Consider the following 20,748-nt stretch of genomic DNA (forward strand, 5'->3'; position numbering starts at 1 on the left):
GCATGTTTTAGTTGTCAGCATACAAGAAAGAGTTCTAATAATCTCTCTTTATCCTATGCAAAGAAATTCCTCCTAGCTTTTAAGGTGGGCAAAGCATTTTTTCTGGATTCAGGCTGTTGACAGTGAGTGGTGATTTAATTGCATTCTTGTCATGAAGTTTTTCTGCTAATGCATTTTTTTCCACCCAATATGAAATATCTAACAATTTCAATCTGTCTTTGTAAGACTCCAGAAGATGTACATAGTGAGGAGGAAGACACAAAATTTCCAGGAACTAATTTCATTGACGTTACTGATGTCATGGAGGTAATTATATTGCAAAGGTGTCCTTTCCTTTTAAACCTTTTTGTATTTCCTTTATATTATTCTGTCATAACTGGAAACACAATTTAGAAAATTAGTTTGCTTTACTATCAACTTTAATAATACACATTGTGAGCAATGGTGAAGTGTTTACTGTGCTATAAACAATATTATGAATCACTGTGTATTATTAAGTAAAGGACCTTTGAAGAATTACAATAAAAACCTAAAGTTAGCTTTTATTATGATGTGTTAGAATCCACTAGAAATAAAAGTAATCCTCTAAAATCAGCAGTGATTATAGCACTTAGATTTCACAATTTGAAGCTCTAAATGTGATGCATATCTAAGATGCTCTTACAGATTTTAAGCAAGGTGGCCTATGTTTTAAAATGGGAAAGTATTTTCTGAGGGTTCCCTTTTAGAAAATTTTAGTATAGAGCAATTTGTATATGTTTTTGAGGTCGTAAAATGCTTTAGCAAAATGTCGCATTTCAGTCAAAAATTATATAACTAAAGAAAAGGAAAGTAGTGTATGTGAGTATATGTGTACCACATGTGCTACTCATCTCCTGGATCCTGTTAAGAGTTGACAAGATTTTGTTTTACTGGATGCCTTGTTAGTGTGTCTGTGCACATTTAACAACGTTGTTGTTTCTGGATTATGGTAACATGGGTTTGTTGGGGATACTCTTTTACAGTTTAATTTTTTTAGGTAGCAAGTCCTTTGCTGACCTCTTGTCAGTCAGAGTTGGGGCTGACAAATGCTCAAGGTTGGTGATCCAGGCTGTATTTCACTTATCCAGATTAAAAGCACAAGCAGAAACTCAACCGTAGCTGGGAAAGGCTGCCTCTGAAGGAAGCAAGATGCTGCCACCCAGCTGTTGGGTAGTATCTTGCCTCTGTGGAAGATGGCAGCTTCCACCTCCTGCTGCATTTAGGACTCAGTAAATACCAGGAGCTTGACATTGCTGTTACTGGCTAGATTTCTCTTGAAGTGCTTTTCCCTCAAGCTTCTTTCCAGTGAGCTAGGCTTGCTTTGTGCGTATCAAAATCTACCCAAAAATGTATTCTTTTTACCTGTTCTGTGTGCTCCTGGTCCCAGGATTAGAGTGTACATTAAATATTAACTCTATAGCCTACAGATCACTATGGTAGATTTATTTTAAAACTGAATTAATCATTTAACATTATCAGTTAGTTAAAAAGGTCCTAAAGGGGTGGTTTACCTATCAAAAGTGGGGAAATGCTTTATTCATTTTTAGTTTCACAATTACCTTATGTTGTTGGAGGGGAGGAGTTAGATCTATTTGGACAACTTTCTTCTGTTAGCACAGAAAAGCTTTATTTTATAAAAATAAATAGGAAAGGTATTTAAGAAATCAGTTTATGAACTAACAAAAAAATGCTGCAATGTTAAATTTTTTGTATGTGAATAATAGTTATTCATATTTTCTTTTTTTCATTTTTCTCCTGGATTGCTTTTATCTTTTATTTTTGGCACTGGGATATGTTTTAACCACAATACCAAAAACATTCTGAGTGAAACATATGTTTGGCCTATGACCACACAGACATTGTTCTTAAAAATGTGCAAGACAAACACAATGTGGAAGCATAAAATCAACCTCTGGAGGGTCAGGGGTTTTTAAGACATCAAAAGAAAGCAAGTTTATTGTTATAGAAGAGGCTTCAGATTAGTGAAAAGATGTGCATAAAATGCTGTACTGGAAAATAGCTTATCGTTGTCTTCCCCCCCACCCCTTTTATTATGAAAACTTAATTCTGTTAGAATTGAAGATAAGTATTTGTGTGAAATATCTTTTTTTTTCCCCTTTTTTTTTTCTTTCCCTGGTGGATATTGCAAAAAGGCTTCAGGACCTTGGCCCAGGCATTTCCTTTTCCTAGGATTTGCTTTACCTTTTCAACTAGAAGATAGATATTTAAGAGATACTTAGGAGCTGAAATGCTAGTTGTTAGTGTTGGTAGCCCAATAGAGGCAAGGCTGCCGCAGCTGCCTGGTCCGAGGTCAGCATGTAGTGAGGCTGAGCATGTATTGCCAATAGGTACACACAAACACACGTATGCAATATAGATATGTGTACACAAGTGGCTGCACAGATCAGCACTCAAATAGCACCAACGTGCTGATCCTGTTCGCCTCTCTGGCAGTTCAGGGTGGAGGTCTGGGATATACATGTGCTTTTGTGTATGTACATATATATGTGTGTGTATACATGTGCATACACAGGCATACGCATAAACAGTGTAGATCCCTCCAGTACCTGGTGTTAAGACACTCAGTCTACCCAGCAGCTGGCCCTGGGTCCTTGCCCGCCCCAGCTCTGGCACCTGGATGTGCAATACGCTGAAAGCCCCTTGCCCAGGAAAATAGTTGGAAATGGCATTTAGTGAGGAGACAGGACAGACTGCGCTGATCAGGCATAGGGCAAGGCCAGGCAAGCATGCTGACCAGCCACTGGTTTATGTGCAGCCAGACCCTTTTGTCCCCTTATCCCTCTCTTTTTCCACACCTGGACCTCTCCAAACCACCTTGGTCCTTCCCTTTCCACACCTCTGTAAACACCATATAAAAAGTGTTGTACCATCCCAAAATACTCTTACCTGCATCCCATAATAAGTCATCGTGTCATCACCTCATCCAAATGCACCTGCCCAACCTTAAGAACGGTGCTATGAAGAGTCTTTCCATGGGCTCATCTTGCTGGGTTTCACTCCCGGACACTGGGGCTGAGCCATCTCCTGTGATAGCCCTGGGAGTAGCTGTGTTGGGGTGCACGTTTGTCATATGAGGTTATCTGGGTTCTCCCACCTGTCGTTGCTCCTCTGTCCTCCTTTGTGTGAGTAGAGACAAATCTTTTATTACATTACCTGACAGTAATTTGTTTTAACAATTTTGTGGACCTGTCCCATCTTCTAAAACGGACGCCCTGCCATAGGAAGAGGTGATGTGCCTTGTTCTCCCATTGCAACCTTGCTGTCTAGTGTTTAAAGACCCAGAGCTCCATCTTCCACAACAGTTGAATTAGGTGCTCTTCTTTCACAATAAGAAAATTCACATGTGAAAGAAAGCAGAAAAGGCTGTTACAGCTTTAATTTACACACTTCTTTATTTTTGATCAGTGGTTGCACCTACAACAAAGTAGGGTCAGACTTTCTGCACAGAAGAGGTTTCGTAAGGCTAGCCCTTGCATTGACCCTGCCTTATTCCAGAGTGAGAAACTTGCTGAGCTAACATGAGCTCAGAATGGACTCTCAGATTTATTGAGTCTCCTCTCCAAGTCTTATGAGTAGCCACATCCTGCAGTACCTTTAACAAACTTACTAGGATTTAAGATTAGAGACGCTTTTTGCTCTCTCTGAACATGCCCTAATTGAAAGGTGGGGACTTGTTTCTCAAAATTTTTGCTTCCTTTTTGAATACCACTGCAAAATACATAACCTGCAGAGAGCAGAGTAAACGTATTCTCCTCAACCTGCTTTCCCACAGATGCTCTTGGGGGAAAAGTGATTTTTTTGCACGTGTAACTCTTCAGACAAAAGACCACAGGTGGCACCTGCAATGCAGCCTGACCTTGCTTGTGAAAATTGCTTTAGAAATCTGTCAAGAAGAAATGCATGACTAAGTTTTGGACAGCTTTAATAAAAGACTATGCATATACATGTTTGGTAATGGAACAAAATTAATCTATACCACCTAATAATTTCAAACATTTTTTTAATTATCTGAATGTAATTTGGGAAATAGAATTTCAGCTTGATACTTTATAATAAAGTACAGTGATTAATATTCCAATCATATCTGAAAGACTTTATAATTTATGCCATATTTTGATTGGGATTCATGATAGATATTTTCAACAGTCTCCAGGGAGGTAAAATGCAGAATTGAGTGCAGGTTATTCAGGATTGGTCTACAAGGTGATGCATGTGCAAGTTCAATCTGTATAATTATGTACTGACTATTATATTATCTTTTTATTTCAGCAGAGATAATATATCACCCCAAAATGAATATAATTTTCTTTTGTAGTTGTGCACTATTAAATATAAAATATTTTTGCACCTAGTTTAGAAATGCAGAACTGCAAAAGTTTGTCAGAAGTTACTAAATACGTGTAAGATGTGTTGTATGTACTTGGTTTATTTAATCCAGATGTTTGTATTCTGCATACTTTCAGAAAAGATTATATTAAATAGGCAACATCAAAGAAGATTTATGGAGTAATGCAGTCAGAAGAAAATGCATAATGAAACACTGGACAAAGACATCTTTACATTTGCTGTCAGAATGAATTGTGGTTATGAATACATATGTCCTAATGGAATGAACTGCTTATCAGCTTGCAAGGCATCCAGTGCCATTCTGAGTTTAACTTTACTGTCTTATTTCTATGCCTAGAATGGTTTAAAGATCTTTGTTTGTCACCCAAATGTACGTATTCTGTTTTGCCTGCTTTGTAAGTTACAGCTTTTCTTTGAAGAATTATTACTGTTTAAAGATCCCACTCCCCAATAGCTATTTGTTGTAACACTCATGAGGGACCTATCTGACTTTTCAGTTTTAAAGTGTATTAAGGTAGGAGAGAAGTATTAATGCTGGGTTAGGGAAAGAGGAAAATGTTACTATCTTTTTTTTTTCCCGTCTCTGTTCTTCCTGGTTTTAGTGATTTGTTCTTTTATTCATAGAAAATATATAGCAGGGGTTTTTTTTATTTTATAGGTTAAAAGTAATTTTAATCTATATAAGGGAAAAGAAGACTTTTTTTCTCCTTTCACTGTGTTGGCGATTAATCTTAGTAAATGTAGATTTACAGTGAGCTCTTTTACGCAACATCACATACTTCTCATTGGTAATTTAGGGCTCAGCTCTTCACCTCTTTCTGGCATGCCAAATTTTCTTCTTAGAGAATCATATTACTATTAGAGACATTTGTTTTTAATATTATGAGTGAAGGATGTAGTTCTCATCCATCAGGAGACATTTCTAAAGTGTTACATTACGATATGATGGGTTGGTGACTGCTTTTTGGGACTTCGTGCTGTGTATGTGCTCGGGGGGAAAAGGAGGGTGGCATCTTTGGAAACAGTCACACATTCTAATGCGCACCGAGTAACTTCCATAAGTTTTTAGAGATAGCACATTAAGGTTAAATTCAAAGTGTCTGTGAGTATCTTGTGAATTGATTACCCAGAAATACCTTTTAACTTTCAGCAGCTGAAGTTAATGTAAGTGTAAACATACATGTAACATGTAAACTATTAATATCTAGTCTTCAGTGCTGGCAACGTTGTTAGAGTTTTGACTGACTATATACTTGTTAACTTTTGGGTACGTATCTTTTCAAACAGGAGAAAGTTTAATTTCTAAAAAAAACCCAAAAAAACCCAAACAAAAACCAAACCAAAAAACCCTAACCCAACAAGTGACTGTAGAAAGTTCTCCAAACTTCTTTCTTTAAAGGAGGAGCATTTCTGGAGTATATATTAAAGAAACCTGACTTATGTCACAAGTAAATTTCTCAAGTATTAACATTGGCTCCCTGCCCTGTGCAGCACAGGCAGGAAATATGAGCCAAATCATGTTTTACTTAGCAGTTCCTATAGCTTTATACCTCTACAGATTTATGATTTGCTAAGTTTAGAATTGTATCAATTAACTACAATATACTAAGAAGGGAGAATGTGGTTTGTGTGCTGTGACACATCTGCAAATGTTTCTTAAATAAAAAAACTGTTACCTCAATGACATTGCCTTCTACAAATGCACTGTAACTTAATTTACTACTTATTTATTAGGATCAGGAAGAGGAGAGGGATGAAATTCCAGAATTCTTTGAGCCTCTTCTGGAGCTTAATGGACAGTTTAAAGTTGCCTCGCCAAAATACAGTGGTCCTTTGTTTCCTCCAGTGGCCTCTGCTCCTCAGCAGTCTTCTGATGTTTTGGATGAACTGATTCAAAGGAGAGAAACTATAGAAAACAGGTTGATAAATTGGTAAGTTACAATATAAGAAAGTGGCGAGAGAATATATATGGAAGAAGGAACGACTCCATAAGAATACCTTCCCTTTCTTCTCCTCTCCTCTCTTCCCTTCTCCTCTTTCCTTTGAGCCGCCTTGCATTTTATGTCAAGAATGCTCTTTTGTATACTTCTGGGTGTCTTTGGTGTTTGCTGATAGTTAACTGGGTTTTATTCTGCTAGGGTGGAACAAGAAATAATGGCAAAAATTATCAGTGGGATGTACCCAGTTCAGAAAGAAACAGTGCCCAGTGTTAGCACTTCAGAGAGTGAAGACAGTGAGACTGTAACCTCTGACATTGGTGAGTAGGAGTTACTGTTCTCAGCAGATGAATTATCTCAATTTTTGGCTAATTTTAACAACCTGTGGAGGTAGGTGTTGCCTGAGCCTAAGAGTGGATAATGCTGAACCAGTGAAACTATAAAATGCAAAAGTACGTGCTTTAATTTATGTTGAGACAGAGCAAGCATTATAAGGCCATTGAAATAAATTATCTAAAAAAAAGAACACTTAAAACACACCACTGTACAAATCAACTTCTGGTTTTGGCCATCTAAATCAGAGTTGGCATTTTGCGAAGCCTGTAATGTTTGTTTGCCTTTCTTTTGTTAATAGATATGCCAAAAATTATCTCCCTTATAAATGTGGGAGACAAATGCATTTCTCCTGTGATGTCACTGCCCTTCGCTGCTGCCGCCTTTTAGGATTCTGAATTGCTTCTCTACTGTTGGTTCTTTATCTGTAAAATAAAAAAAACACTTTTTGTACAGGAATGTTTAAAAGTTTATGGAGAATAAAATGAGTGGCTGCAGCACAGTACAGGCATTTTAAGAATTGAGGCCTGGATGTATGCTTTATGTTTCTTCATTTTCAGTTGAAGTTGCAGGTGGTGGAGGATTTCAACTCTTTATCAATGCTGGTGTGCCTGTGGACTCAGAAATGATAAGTCATTTCGTAAATGAAGCTCTCAGTGAAACAATTGCGACCATGCTGGGTAACAAGCAGACTCAGAAAGCAGTTCCTGCTACAAATGTTCTTCCAAGTACCATGGTTACGATGGTAAGAGTCCGTTTTATTTAAGCTTTCCTCCTGAAGTTCTAAGGGATAATTTCTTTGTGGCATGATGGTTCAACTATGTGCAAGACAAAGATGACGGAGAAAGACTGATGAACTGAGTGTGCATGATTTGCATTTTTTGATTATTCCTTATTATGCACCAGCAAACAACAAGATTAAACCTATTTCACTTTAAAAAGAATTTGAAAAGAAAAAAAAATTAATTCCTTTTTGCTGCATGCAACATGCTATATTTATTTATTTACTTTAAGGCTGAGTACAAAACTGATTGCTAAGAGAAAGACTTGGTACTTAATTTGATGTTGTCAAAAGATAGCTCATGTTATTTTCAACAAAAATAGCTATGCTACTTTCTTGCAAAGAAATTAAATGTGAAGAAACTAATTTCATCATATAAGAAGAAATAGAAGCTGAGAATAATATTATTTTTGGGTTTATGGGCCTGCAGACATTCTTTAATACCTGTAAAAATGAGTATTCATTCTTTATAAGTTTTGAGTTCAGTAGTTTTCAGTAAATGCTTAAATGATTAGTACAGCTTCCTGTAATACAGGATAATTTTCGCTGTTCCCTTTGATAATGAAATGACAGGTGGCTCTTATTTTGATAACAATGGCTGTGCTACAATCTGGTGTTGTATAATGCCTTTGGGATGAATGTGGAAATTGCTGCGCTTAGAAATCTAACTATTCCAAGCTTTGTTGCAAGTGACATCAGTTATTCTATTCTGCTACAGTGCATATAGACTGAAATACCACCTAGTGTCTGCTGTAAGTGACCAACAGATTATTCTGTAGTCAAAAGTAATCATTTCACTGCTGTAGGCTTAAATGCAGCCATCCTGCATCTAAAGAGCTCTTCCCCAATCCATTACAGATTCAGGAGGGTGTGTTCTTTGTAGCTTGTTCCTCTGATACTTACTCTTCTAATAACCATGCTACATTTACTAATGGCCCTCTTAAGCCTTCTTGTTTCTATGCTTAAACACTTCTGTACTTTCTTTCTTCAGCTTAAACTGAAATGTCCTTAGGCTGAAATGGTTGTTTTCTCCTTACTATATATATTCATTTGCACAATTCAAGAGATTAGTTTTGTCCTTTTTGGCCTTTGTTTGATTAGGCTAAATAAAGCAATCATCTGTATGTGTACCATTTTTTTGACTCTTGCTGATGGGCAGCACTTTTATGTTTTCTAGTTTAGATTGCTCTTGACCACGGGTAACACTAATATGCTAATAGACATTTTTAATAATAATGTAGGATGCAAGATGGGGTTTCCTCAGTGCTTTGTCCTATAGTAGTGATACTCTCCTGCCTTTATTGGAATCTCAGGTAGCTAATTATGTTTTTTTTTTAAAGTCTTTCCACATTTGTGGCTAATAGTCATCCTTTGGATAACTTGTACGTTTGTAATTTTTTTTTTTTTCTTCTCCTTTTTCCATTCTGCTCAGCTTATAGCAGCAGTTCTTGAATATGTAGTTTATGCATTCTTGTTCTATCCCTTCTTACTGTGAAGTTTCCTATCTAGAACTTCAGCTGCCCAGTTACGGAGTTCTTAGGTGTTCACGATGTTACGCAGTCATGTGTGAACTGCCAAATATGTTAGCATGTTCCACTTGCCATAAGAATTTTTAATAAAAATCATCAGTCTGAGGATTTATTCTTCAAAAACTATCCTGGAAGCCTTCCTTTATCCCCATTGTGTTGTGTTCTTTATGACATGTCAGAGAACAGGGCTGGAAAAAAACCTGGAAAGATCCATCATATTCTTCCATAGCAGGCTAAATGGCAACCATCATACTTGCTTGTCAGCTTTATCTCCATCGCTGTCATTTTTTAAGGAACATCACAACTATGTTTGTGCTTATTTTAGTGTTTTACTGTCTTGGCTATTGCTTTGTTTATAATCTTCTCTTTAGCTGATTCTCTTACCATAAAATTATTATACTGACTCAATTTTATCCATGTCACGACTTATTTTCTTGCTTATCATTTGTATCAAATGCTTTATTAAAATTCATATAATCATATAATTCATATTTAGATTGGACATTAGGAAGCATTTCTTTATTGAGAGGGTGGTCAAACACTGGAACAGGCTTCCTAGAGAGATGGTCAATGCCCCAAGCCTGTCAGTGTTCAAGAGACATTTGGACAATGCCCTTAACATGCTTTTAACCCTGAATTGGTCAGGCAGTTGGACTAGATGATCATTGTAGGTCCCTTCCAACTGAAATAGTCTATTCTATTCCATTCTATACATAATGATTTCCAAATGTAATCATTCGAATGCATAACATACTGTTTTTTAATTTATTTTTTCCAGGCATAGCATTTAGCCTGGTGCGACTTTATGTTTAGATGGAGGAGTTAGATCCATGACTCATGTATCTAAGCAACAACTGTTCCTGTTCTGTGATAACCTGCTTTTCTCTCTCTTCCTCAGCTATCTCTGGGGTTACTCGGAAGATAGGAATTTTACATTGAGATAATAACTGTGGTTATGATTATTTTCCCTCAGGAGTCTCTTGTGCCTACTCCATTGCCAACACCCCAGGCCACACCACCACAAACACCACCTTCAGAAAAAGAATTGCCTCCGGTCAAAACTCCAGAGTCTCCTCTGTCTCTTACAGAAACGAGTGGGGATGTTCGTGAACATGAAAAAATTAAAGAAACAGGTAGTGAAAATAATAATTGAAGTTTAGAAGTAGCAAATATGCTTTAATCTACTGCCTTTAATTTTCTTCTTCAAAGACACGTTATCTCTCAGGATAAATATTCTTGAGGCTATAATTCAAGTGGGAACTCATGTAGTACAAGAATTATGGGCTAATTCATATAAAAAGCAAACATCTTCTATTTGGTAGCAGTTCTATTTTCAAACTTATTGCACATTTTTATGTTCTGTGTGATTTCTACCCCTCCCAGCCCCTCCACACTTTTTCACCTCAGAAAAATAGCAGTCTTTTGCTTCTTCCTGTGTTTCTAATGTTAATTAAGCCAAATTTACACTCTCCAAATAAAGTAGCTTAGTTTTTCAAATGCTGAGCTGTCTCCCTTATTAAAGGAAGTTAAGCAATTGAGGTTTTATTCTAGCTCCTTCAGATGCCAACACTGTACTTAAACTAGTCTTAATCTAGTCTTGTCTCCATAACTATCAAAAGGTATCACAAAAAGTATAAGTGCTTAGTAGAACTGACTAGCTCTCTGTCTGAGATTTACTTCCTGCTTTCCTTTCTGATCTGAAATTTGACTATAACACATGCAGGAGCTGAGATTCCAACTGCCACTGGTCGTGTTGGCACACCTGTGGTTACCCCTGTCAATACGCCTCCTGGAACAACCACACCAAGCCCTCCTGCCTCAGAATGGGTCTCCGAAGCTGCAAAAATGCAAAGTGCAAAACCTCCAAACCCATGGGATGATGCAGAACTTCCTCTGGAAGAAGAGAAACCCAGTCCTTTAACTGAAGACCCATTCCATCTCAAGGCTGTGTGAGTTGAACTGGCTGCATGTTTTTCTCATTTCTTAAAAAAAAAGAATGTATTATTTCTACACATATCCTCAAAAAGTCAGTAGAGAAATTGTTCATGTGTATATCGGGAGGCATTGAGATAAGCCAGGATTCTTCTTTTTAATTGTTTGACTTATATTTTGGAGAAAAATGTGAAATCAGGACCTTTCTCAGAATTTATTCGTCCTTATTCATTGTCCTGTTGAACATTGTACTTAGTAAACTGGTACTGTTACACCCACCAGTAATAAATGTAGCCACAATGAAATATTGTATTTATTAGCATCTTATTTTTTCTATTACCTCAGTGGGAATACACATCGTAGTTTTTAGTTATAACCAGAAACTCATTAATAATGTTATTTAACCATGTTGATTCTTGGACTGTTCTGTAAAATGCTGTGCTCTTTCATTTGAAAAAATACTTGCAAATTAATTTCTTTCCAGTATTGATTTAAGACTTTAGTCTATATTGTTCAATGCATTTTGTTGTATTCACAATGCATATTCTTACATTTTAGTGAGATGTCAGTGGCTAATGATGAAGAACCAGAGGCCTTGATTTTACCACCTCAGCAGTTGTCAGCGAGGCCCTTCGAATCGCTTCCTTGCAATCCACAGGTTCCATCACCTGTGCCTACAGTTAGTTCTGAGCAGTCCACGCAGGAAAGCAGCCTTACCCTCACAGAAACAGAAACAGAAACTGCAGACAGACCCATCTCAGAAGGGGAGGTACTCTTCAGCTATGGACAGATGCTGGCTGCAGGAGGTAACTAACTAGACCAATTTGTGGAAATTAGAATTTGGATTTTTTTTTTTTCTTTATAAAATTCTCTTCCAGTCTACTGAAGTTATGTTTCATACATTTTCTGATAAAACTGCAAGCATTAACCTGGTCCTTAACTTTCAGTTCATGGTTTTGGATTTAAGAGACCTCGTTGCTCTTTGTTTGGCTCTGAACAAAATGCTGCTTCTTACTAGTGGAAAAAAGATTAAATCTGCTCTTTTGGCATAAGATCAATTTGGAAAATAATTGGGACTGTCTTGCACAAGTACCATGTCGTACTAAGTACTAAGTTTTTATTGAAAGCAAAGTGCAAGAGTCATTTTCTTGGAAGCTCAAAGTATGTCTATAATACACATCCAGCAGTAGGAATTTCCAACTTTACTAAAGTACTGTGTTGCAATTATTAAAGAATGTGGCCTTGGCTTTCTTTCATATAACTTGCATGTTTTTTAGTATTTGTAACTTAAAATATTTTTCAGCCTTAGCAGGAGGAGGACTGTCTCTTCCAAACCTCACTGAGAGCTTAACCAGTACTTTACGAGATGCCAATGAAATGGTAAGGAAATGTTTCACAAGGAAACAGAGTTAGTGTGGTATTCTACCTTGAGCATCTTGATAAATTGGATGTGCTTTAAGTATTTTCACTTATAAACTTCTTAAATTTAAACTGTAATTCTTTTAAACTGTACACTTACAAAGAATGTTAGAATTTCAGAGCTCCAAAGGAAAAAACCACATTATACAAACTAATTTATATTTTTAAAATAGTTGTATTATTTATATACTTCTGAGAGATAGCTAATAGCCATTTTCATTTCTTTACTGTTTTTAGTTTTAAGACATCTTAAATAGAATAGAACATTGTTAAGATCTGAGCAGTTTCAGCTGTGAGCCATCTTTTAATCGCTTCTGTGCTTAAATTATTAAAGTAGGTTAGCTGAGGCTGGAGTTAGTTAAAGCTGCTTGAAACTTCAGTATAGTTTCTTATCTGGCATCTGCTTTAGTCCGTTGTCCTGGAAGCCTTCCAAGTCAAGGTATTCTCCATTCCCTTTCTCTTTTAACACTCTTCTTTTCCTCAAAAGCCTGGACTTTCCCTCCCTGACTTTATGTAATGCCTGTTAGTAGGACATAGCTGTTGTATAAATGATAGTATCGGGTAGAGTAATACTATGCTTAAAGCAAACTGTTTTCTTTATGAAAGAATAAAAAAATTGATAAAGAAATTGCAGTAGTATTGGTTGGAAGGGACCTCCAGAGAGATTTCTAAAAACTTCCTGGATTGCCTCCACAATGGTCTATGGCTCTTCTGGAAGATGACCGGATAGTTGAAATCTGCCATGAGGATGAAGACCTGCAATCATCAGACCCCTGTTAATGTTTTGTAGAAAGCCTCCTCTTACTTTCTGTTGGTCAGGTGCTCTGAAACAGACCCTGCCCACAACATCCCCAGGGTTCCTTTCCCCTCTGATCCTGACTCAGACCATCAGTAGGCACAATTCAAGGAATTATTTGACCTGAGATTGAAAATTGGCTGAGCTACTGGGCTGAAACGGTTGTGGTCAGTGGCACAAAGTCCAGCTGGAGGCCAGTCACTAGTAGTGTATGCCAGGGGTCAATACCAGGGCCAGTGCTGTTTAACATGTTCAGTAATTACTTAGATGATAGGACAGACTGCATCATCAGCAAGTTTGCGGATGGTACAAAACCGGTTGATACACCAGAGGGTTGTGCCACCATTCAGAGGGACCTCACCAGGCTAGAGAAGTGGGCTGACAGGAATCTCATTAAGTTCAACAAGGAGAAGTGCCATGTCCTGCACCTGAGGAGGACCAACTCCATGCACCAGTATGTGCTGGGTGCTGACTGACCGGAAAGCAGCTTTGCAGAAAAGAACCTGGGGATCCTGGTGGACAAGTTGAACGTGGCCAGCAATGTGCCCTTGTGGCAAAGAAGGCCACTGTCATCCTTTGCCTCACTGGGAAGAGCATTGCCAGCAGGTCAAGGGAGGTGGTCCTTCCCCTTTAATCAGTACTGGTGAGATAGTGTTTGGAGTACTGTGTCCAGTTATGGGCTCTCCAGTACAACAAAGATAAGGATTTACTGGAGTGAGTCCAGCAAAGGACTACAAAAACGATTAAGGGATTGGTGCATCTGTCATATGAGGAAAGACTGAGAGACGTTGGATTGTTTAGCCTGGAGAAGAGAAGGCTTGGGGAGGGATCTTGCCAATGTGTGTAAATACTTGGTGGGAAGGAGTAAGGGAGACAGAGCCAGACTCTTCTGAGTGGTGTCCAGTGAAAAGACAGGAAGTGGTGGTCACAGCTTGAAATTCAGGAAATTCAGTTTAAACATAAGAAATGTTTTTACTGTGGGGGTGGCCAAACACTGGAAGAGGTGCGGCCTTGTGCAGTTGGGTTGACTAGACAATCTCCAGAGGTCCCTTCCAACCTTGATAATGCAAAGTTTAAATGTCCTAGAGTAGGAGTCTACTTTTCTTCTCCCTGCCTACCCTTCCTAAACATTTCGACCTATAACATGGCCGTACTTTGCCTGTGCATACTTTTCCATCTAATATCCATGATTTCATTCATGTCATAGTTGTGAGACTGTGCCCTGAACTTACAGGTCTTTTGTCTGTTGTCCAGACTTGGCCATGTGAGTGTATAGGCACCTGAGGAGAATGCCATCCCTCTTGATCAAGATTGTAAAAGTTCCCTTTGTGGGCTTCCCTTTGGATACCTCCTCTGTCTGCCACACTTCCTCTCTTAAACTCTGGGCTTAAGACTCTGTTATCAGGTGAACCTAAATTAGTTCTCTTCATCAGGTTGGAAAGCTTGCTTGCTAAAGATGTTCTTCCCTCTCTTTGTCAGCTGGATCATAACTCCTTCCAATAGTCCTCCATCCTCAAACTAGGCTTTCTGGTTGAGGAAGCTAAATCCTTGCTGGTGAGAGTAGCTCTGCAGCCAGATTGTTGCTAGCAACCTGTATGTGGGAGGATTTAACTGTTTCCCTGAACGTTGGAGACCTGAAGGACCTTGTTCTTCTCTAAGTATTGCAGTCTTATGTATCAAATAAAGACTGTGCATGTCAGTGGGTAAAAGGAGAAAGCAGTGTGTTGTCAGTTTGCTTATTTTTAAATGCCTAGATTTTCATGACACAAGTTCTTAGTGTGGGAACTGTAACAACTTACTATAAAAGAAAAAAGCTTAATTGTGAACTAAAGTAAGAATGATCCAAGTTCCTACAAAAAACAGTTTTGGATCATGTATTATGTGGATTTTGTTTGTTTGTTTTAGGATTATGATCCTCCCAGTGAAGGGCAAGTGGTGAGAAGACCAGATAAAGGCTATCACAGGGATCCTGTCCTGACTCTTTTAGCCAAATTAAATCAAGCACCTGTTGCTGCGCAAGGAGGAGTGTACCATTTGGAGGTAACTTACATCCTTTTCCTTCCAATACAATAGTTTTGAAGTGATACTTTCCTACTCAAAAGTAGAAAAATATTTCAAGCTTATCCTTCCTGTTGGCTATAGAACAGGTTCATACACTTCATTCCCTGCTGGAAGTGATCCCACTTCTGTTGGCTATGTTCTCATGTAAAACTTCTTAAAAACACTGAAGGTTAAGTGTTATTATAAACAAGTTAGCTGCACATAGTATCACATGTGCACAAGTTAGCTGTACATGGTATCACACGTGCCTAGTTTTCAAGGTATGTATGTGAATGTTCCTGTCTACCAGATTTGTCCTGTCATTTTGAACACCAGAGAAGTTTTGTCACTTCAGCAAATAGGTGGTATGTTTAGCAGTACAAGTCCACTGCAGTTAACGGCCGTGTGAGTGTTTTAGGCAGGTATGAAGAATAACTCAGCAAATGTTTACATGCACTTTTGCACGTGCTGTTGATACTGATCTTCAAACAAAACCTCAAAATATTCATATTCAGTTGGCAGAAAAAACAAACTAACGGAAAAATATAACTATCTGTATCACAAAGGACAAAAGTAATTTTTTTGTCACACACCTAAGTATTTTCTGTGTGGAAAATAGTAGTTTGGGCTGGGCGTCTATTCCAACTGACATAGCTGGAGGGAATGTTTAAAGGAAGCGAACTGTGAATACTCCAGTATGGTTCATGAACACCTTTATTTACAGCAGATCTTGCTTTTTGTGATTTCATTGATGCATATGCAGTTTCTTCCTTCTGTCTTGGTCAGTAATAATTACTAACTTCACTCACCTCCTTAACTATTTCTTTGTCTGTATTTTACTTAATGAGCTCTGGTGGATGGACTTAGTGAAAAGCTTTCTACAGTGTCAGCTCCGAGTCTGTAATTGTAGTGACATTTTCTCATCAGCACTGCCAATTATAAATGCATCTCTAATTTGCTTTTTCCCATTCCCATAGTCATGGACCGCTCTTGTCAGTCCATACAAGACACTAATAAACTATCCCCCAGATTCTGGCAAGGTGTGTGCAAACATACCTTCTCATTTATAAGAGAAAGAATATTCTCATAGATGTTACTAGTATTGCCTTAGAATGATACTGTGCACGTGTGTATGTGTATTCAACCTGTTTTTGTGCATAGAGGCAAGCTGTTTTTTCTCTGCAGCTTTGAAAGTCAGAATCCAGAGAACCACCCCTATTTTAAGTGCCATCCAAACCTACTTAAAAATTGAATTTTTTATCTGATATGCTATACAACAGAGAGTCAATAACTTTTATATGCTTCCAATGTTACAAGGTCAGGCAGTCAACAATGGCCGTATGTGTAACTTCAAAGACTTCATGTTCTAAAAATATGACTTAGGTTCTGATCATGTTGGGATACCACTAACAAAATAAGTGATGTTCTTTGGCTGTAAGTGATTCTTTTCTGTCCAGTACTGATAAATGTAGATCTTGCTTTCAAACCCAGTTAGATGATATCTCTTCAGTTTCAGTTTTCTTTATTCAAGTCTGATAGTATAGACTTAAGGTTATATATGCTTTAAGGGTTAATGTAATTACATAACAATGCCTCGTTTTGGAAGAAATACATTGGGGTTTTTATACCTGCTGTTCTGATGTTGCTGTTCTATGTAGGATTCTGATGGTAGTGTTGGGGAACTCAGTGAAGGTCAAAGACCAAGGCTGACCAGAGCAACAGAGAGAATCCTAATGGGACATTCAGTTTATATGGACCATCCAACTGCTCAGACTTCTGAGAACAGACCACACCAGGGTTTCCGTTCTCCATCGCCAGGACAGCTTGCCCAAGTTGGAGGTACAGTTAGACTGTTATTTTTTTCTCTGTGCTATTTATGTGGATACTGAGGATTTTCTGTAACAGAATCTGAATTAATTTAAAAGAACATGTTCAAAATACAAAATTAAAAATTTATAGGTAATTGCTGCAATGAAATTATTAGCATTCCTATTCTGAGAACTGGATTTAATACAAGCCTTGTCTTCACTCTTCTTTGCCTGTAATATTCTACAATTTGAACAAAAAACGTGGCAAATACCCACTTGCCTATACAAAAGTTGACTTGTATGTATTTTATTCTTTTAAGTCAAATTCAGTTCTCAGAAACACTTAGTTTGACTGTGCTTAAAGTTGTCCATAGGACAGGTATTAATACCAGCAGTTCAAGCCACTTCTCTCTGTCCCCTTACACAGCACTCCTCATTGTTTTTATTACTCCATCTAGGTGATACTGCAGTGTCTCAAAATCGGTAATACATTTTACCTTCATATATTCCCATAACAATACGGAAATTCTATTTTTCCCGGATGGGTAGCTGAGGTGCATGCATAATGGCTTGTACAAAGTAGTGCATGGGTAAGCTGCTGTGATAAAGCAGGGAAATGAATTTATTTCTCTTCAGTTGAAACGAGTGCTGTAACCAATAGTCCATCCTTCCTCTCCCTTATTTTTTTATCCTGGTTTCTCTATTGTCATCTGAAAATGTACTTCTATACTTGCTTAATTAAACTGCTGCAAGCATGTAGAAACGCTTTGTTGACTGTGGTTTTAAATATGATTAAACTAAACTGAAATAATTATTAAGCTGTTACAGCACAAATGTGGTTGCACTGATTTATCAAAAGTTGTGTAAACTAAAGTGATCAAAGAGATGGTTTTCTGTCCTTTTAATTTTCACATTTATGAATTTGACAAGAGAAGCATCTCTCACATTATCAACCCCTGACCAGTAGGAAGTAGATTGAAATTGTATGTGTTCAACATGTGGCAAAAATAATCTCGGAGAAATAGGAGTATTTGCTTAGTTTTGAACTGATTTACATTTGAACTGGTTACACAGAGAGTAAGCTTTTTAAGGTAGCTGTTACCTAACGTTTTGGATGAGCTACACCGCTGTCAGCCTTGAAAATACATCCTGGTATGTTATATATTATCAAACTTTTACTTGAAAGTAGTTTGTTGAATGTTTTTTGGAGATTAGGTTACATTAGGCTCCCTGCCATAAGACATTTCTCCAAGTCAGTTGTTTAACATGGTGTTGTTAGAGGACAGTCAACATTAAGAATGCTGTGGCGTAGGAATAAATTAGTGACCTAGATCAATCTGTGGTAAGTCTCTAACAGTGCTCAGGACCATATAGAAAGTTAGAAGATGCACATTAATGGGAGAATCTGTCTACTAGGCGTATGTCCTTCTTACCCAGACTGTCCATAGCTGTATCTGGCATAACATGTTTGTATTGCCTCTATATCTATTTTTTAAATTGAATAAATTTGATTTAGGATGCCCTTTGTCTGTCCTGTAAATATCTAACACTTTTCAAAACCAGCTCCTGCGTGTGATGATAATCTAGAAGCAGTGTTTTTCTCTAGTACTTTTTTATGCTCATCTCTGTAAATCTTGTAGTGTTGTTTCTGTTGTAGTACTTTTTTCGGAGGAGGCAAGTGCCCTGGACTAACTACCATAGGGAAATGCCCTGTGCTTCTACATAATCTGTAATAATCCTAGACTGAGTTCTGTTGCATCCTGATGATTTTTAATTTATCTTCCCTCCCTCCCCACCTCTGAACACACAGCACAGTGTTCATTGACATTGCTAAGGAAACAACAATGTATAAAAGCTAGGATCTACTTTCAAGACAAGAGTGTTTTCATATCAGGGAGGAACACATAATCTTGTTTCCAAGTCTCTTTGATAGCGAAGTCAACACTGAATAGGAAACAATCTGTTCTTGGGGGGAGGTGGAACAGGGGAAGGAATAATCTGTGATTGTTTCCACTTTTCTTCCAAATCTTTTGTATCTGTCCACTGATATGTGAGACTGCATCTCCTTCAGTCTATTGCAAATCAGGACAAGTGCTGTTTCCTGATAGCCACAACAATTACATTTTATTTCAGAATTATTTTTAGGGGTAAAATTAAATCATAGTTACACTAATGGGTATAAAAGCTCATATATTTCAGGATGTATATTTCTGTACATATAGCCTTGCAGTGGATACTCAGTTTCTCTGTCAGAATGAGTCATTCACAGATAATATCTGTAAGAATTCTGGGGATTGTGTCTATGGGTATTTTCAGTTTTGTGACCAGTTTCTATTTGTATTATGGAAACATGATGTCTGTTTGTAGGATGGAGAAAATATTGCTTATGTAGGTATGTAACAGCATCTTGATGATCAGTCTTTCATTTATAAGTCCTTGTTTTCAGTGCTTAAAGTCATGGATATAAAAACCAACATGCAAATGAAATGTGGCAGAGGTAGTCTTAAAGTGAACAATAATTACAGTTAATTAAGCAATAATTATAGTTAATTAGGCTTAAAATTCATTCTTTGGCTCTGTATGATAGCAGAAGGCTAGAGTTAGTTCATGAGCTGTCAGTACGTTTTTCATAAAGATGCTTTACACACTTGCAGGCTGCAAAAGCATGATAAATGCTGGATTATGTAGCAAATTATCCCTTTAAAAAAGACTATATACAGGTTTCTTTTCATTCACACAACAGTGAAACATTTTCATGAAGAAGCCTTACCAATCTCTTTCCGATATGTGTGATAACGCTCATTAAGCATATAATGGTATGATGAACTATACAGCTTTGAAGCTATCGTAAATGCTTGCCATGTTACAAATCTATGGATGATAAAACTGATTTATCTTTTCAATTTCTACATACACGTATTTCTTATTTCCTTTTTCCCCACAAGAACAATTTCAGGCATATACAATGAGCTGTGTAAGGAGGAAATAATTCTCTTTAACACTGCTTTTTCCATTGTTGAATCTTGAAAGATTCCACATCCTGCCACATAAGTTGACCGGGAGATTATTACTCCAGCTCATCAAGGAATTTTTTTCTCTTTACTTTTCTCTCTCAGCAGAAATTTTTGGAGATGCAGATACAAGTCGTGGTCCTATGCTTATGGCCGAACTGGAATCGCAACCAGTTTCAAATCCTGTTCTGCAAGCAGCTCAGCCAAGCTGCAGAGTGTCATCTCTCTCAGAAGATCTGTCCCAGGTAAACTCAAAGGATCTTTTCTGTTACTGGTGAGAAAGTGCAAACTGAAACCTAGGAAAATAAATTTTCCTGTTTCACTGTGGTGACTGACATCACAGAAGTGATGCATTTAAAGTGACACATTCAGCTGAGAAACTGAAGTCAAAAGTACACGTATGTAATAAAAATTATTGTTTTTACTGTGATGGAATCCTTACAATATGCTTTCTGTTAGGCTCAGACCCTCTCTTTTACCTTTTCTGCACTTTCTCACAGCTTCACTGGTCTCACAGGATCTAATACTATTTACAGGATCTAATACTCAGTACAGATAGGGCATTCCAATATTTTAGGAGCACAGTGCTTCAAATACAGAAGAATAACATCATGGATATATGGGAGAGGAAGCAACAATAGAAGTTTGGCCTCACCAGTTGTAACTCACTGATTCAGCATGTCAGGAGCTTCAGTTGTCGTAGGGGCAGGTTTGGAAAGGCAGTAATGATGACGTACCTCAGAATACTTGAAGGTAGAGAAAGATCCTATTGA

The 20,748-nt window shown here is 37.6% G+C and overlaps 1 protein-coding gene across 1 annotated transcript in view; it reads left to right on the plus strand.

Moving 5' to 3' along the window:
• The window catches only part of KIAA0586 (KIAA0586 ortholog), a 73,332-nt gene that overhangs the window by 24,473 nt on the left and 28,111 nt on the right, over positions 1–20,748 (plus strand). Inside the window, exons 19-29 of the mRNA XM_059819288.1 lie at positions 226–306; positions 6,124–6,320; positions 6,528–6,646; positions 7,220–7,404; positions 9,943–10,102; positions 10,693–10,918; positions 11,460–11,707; positions 12,205–12,281; positions 15,022–15,156; positions 16,815–16,995; positions 20,081–20,220. Coding sequence (XP_059675271.1) covers positions 226–306; positions 6,124–6,320; positions 6,528–6,646; positions 7,220–7,404; positions 9,943–10,102; positions 10,693–10,918; positions 11,460–11,707; positions 12,205–12,281; positions 15,022–15,156; positions 16,815–16,995; positions 20,081–20,220 — 1,749 coding nt within the window. The remainder of the gene's footprint in view (positions 1–225; positions 307–6,123; positions 6,321–6,527; positions 6,647–7,219; positions 7,405–9,942; positions 10,103–10,692; positions 10,919–11,459; positions 11,708–12,204; positions 12,282–15,021; positions 15,157–16,814; positions 16,996–20,080; positions 20,221–20,748) is intronic.

This window comes from Gavia stellata, chromosome 7 (assembly GCF_030936135.1).
Source record: "Gavia stellata isolate bGavSte3 chromosome 7, bGavSte3.hap2, whole genome shotgun sequence".
Lineage (NCBI taxonomy): Eukaryota > Metazoa > Chordata > Aves > Gaviiformes > Gaviidae > Gavia > Gavia stellata.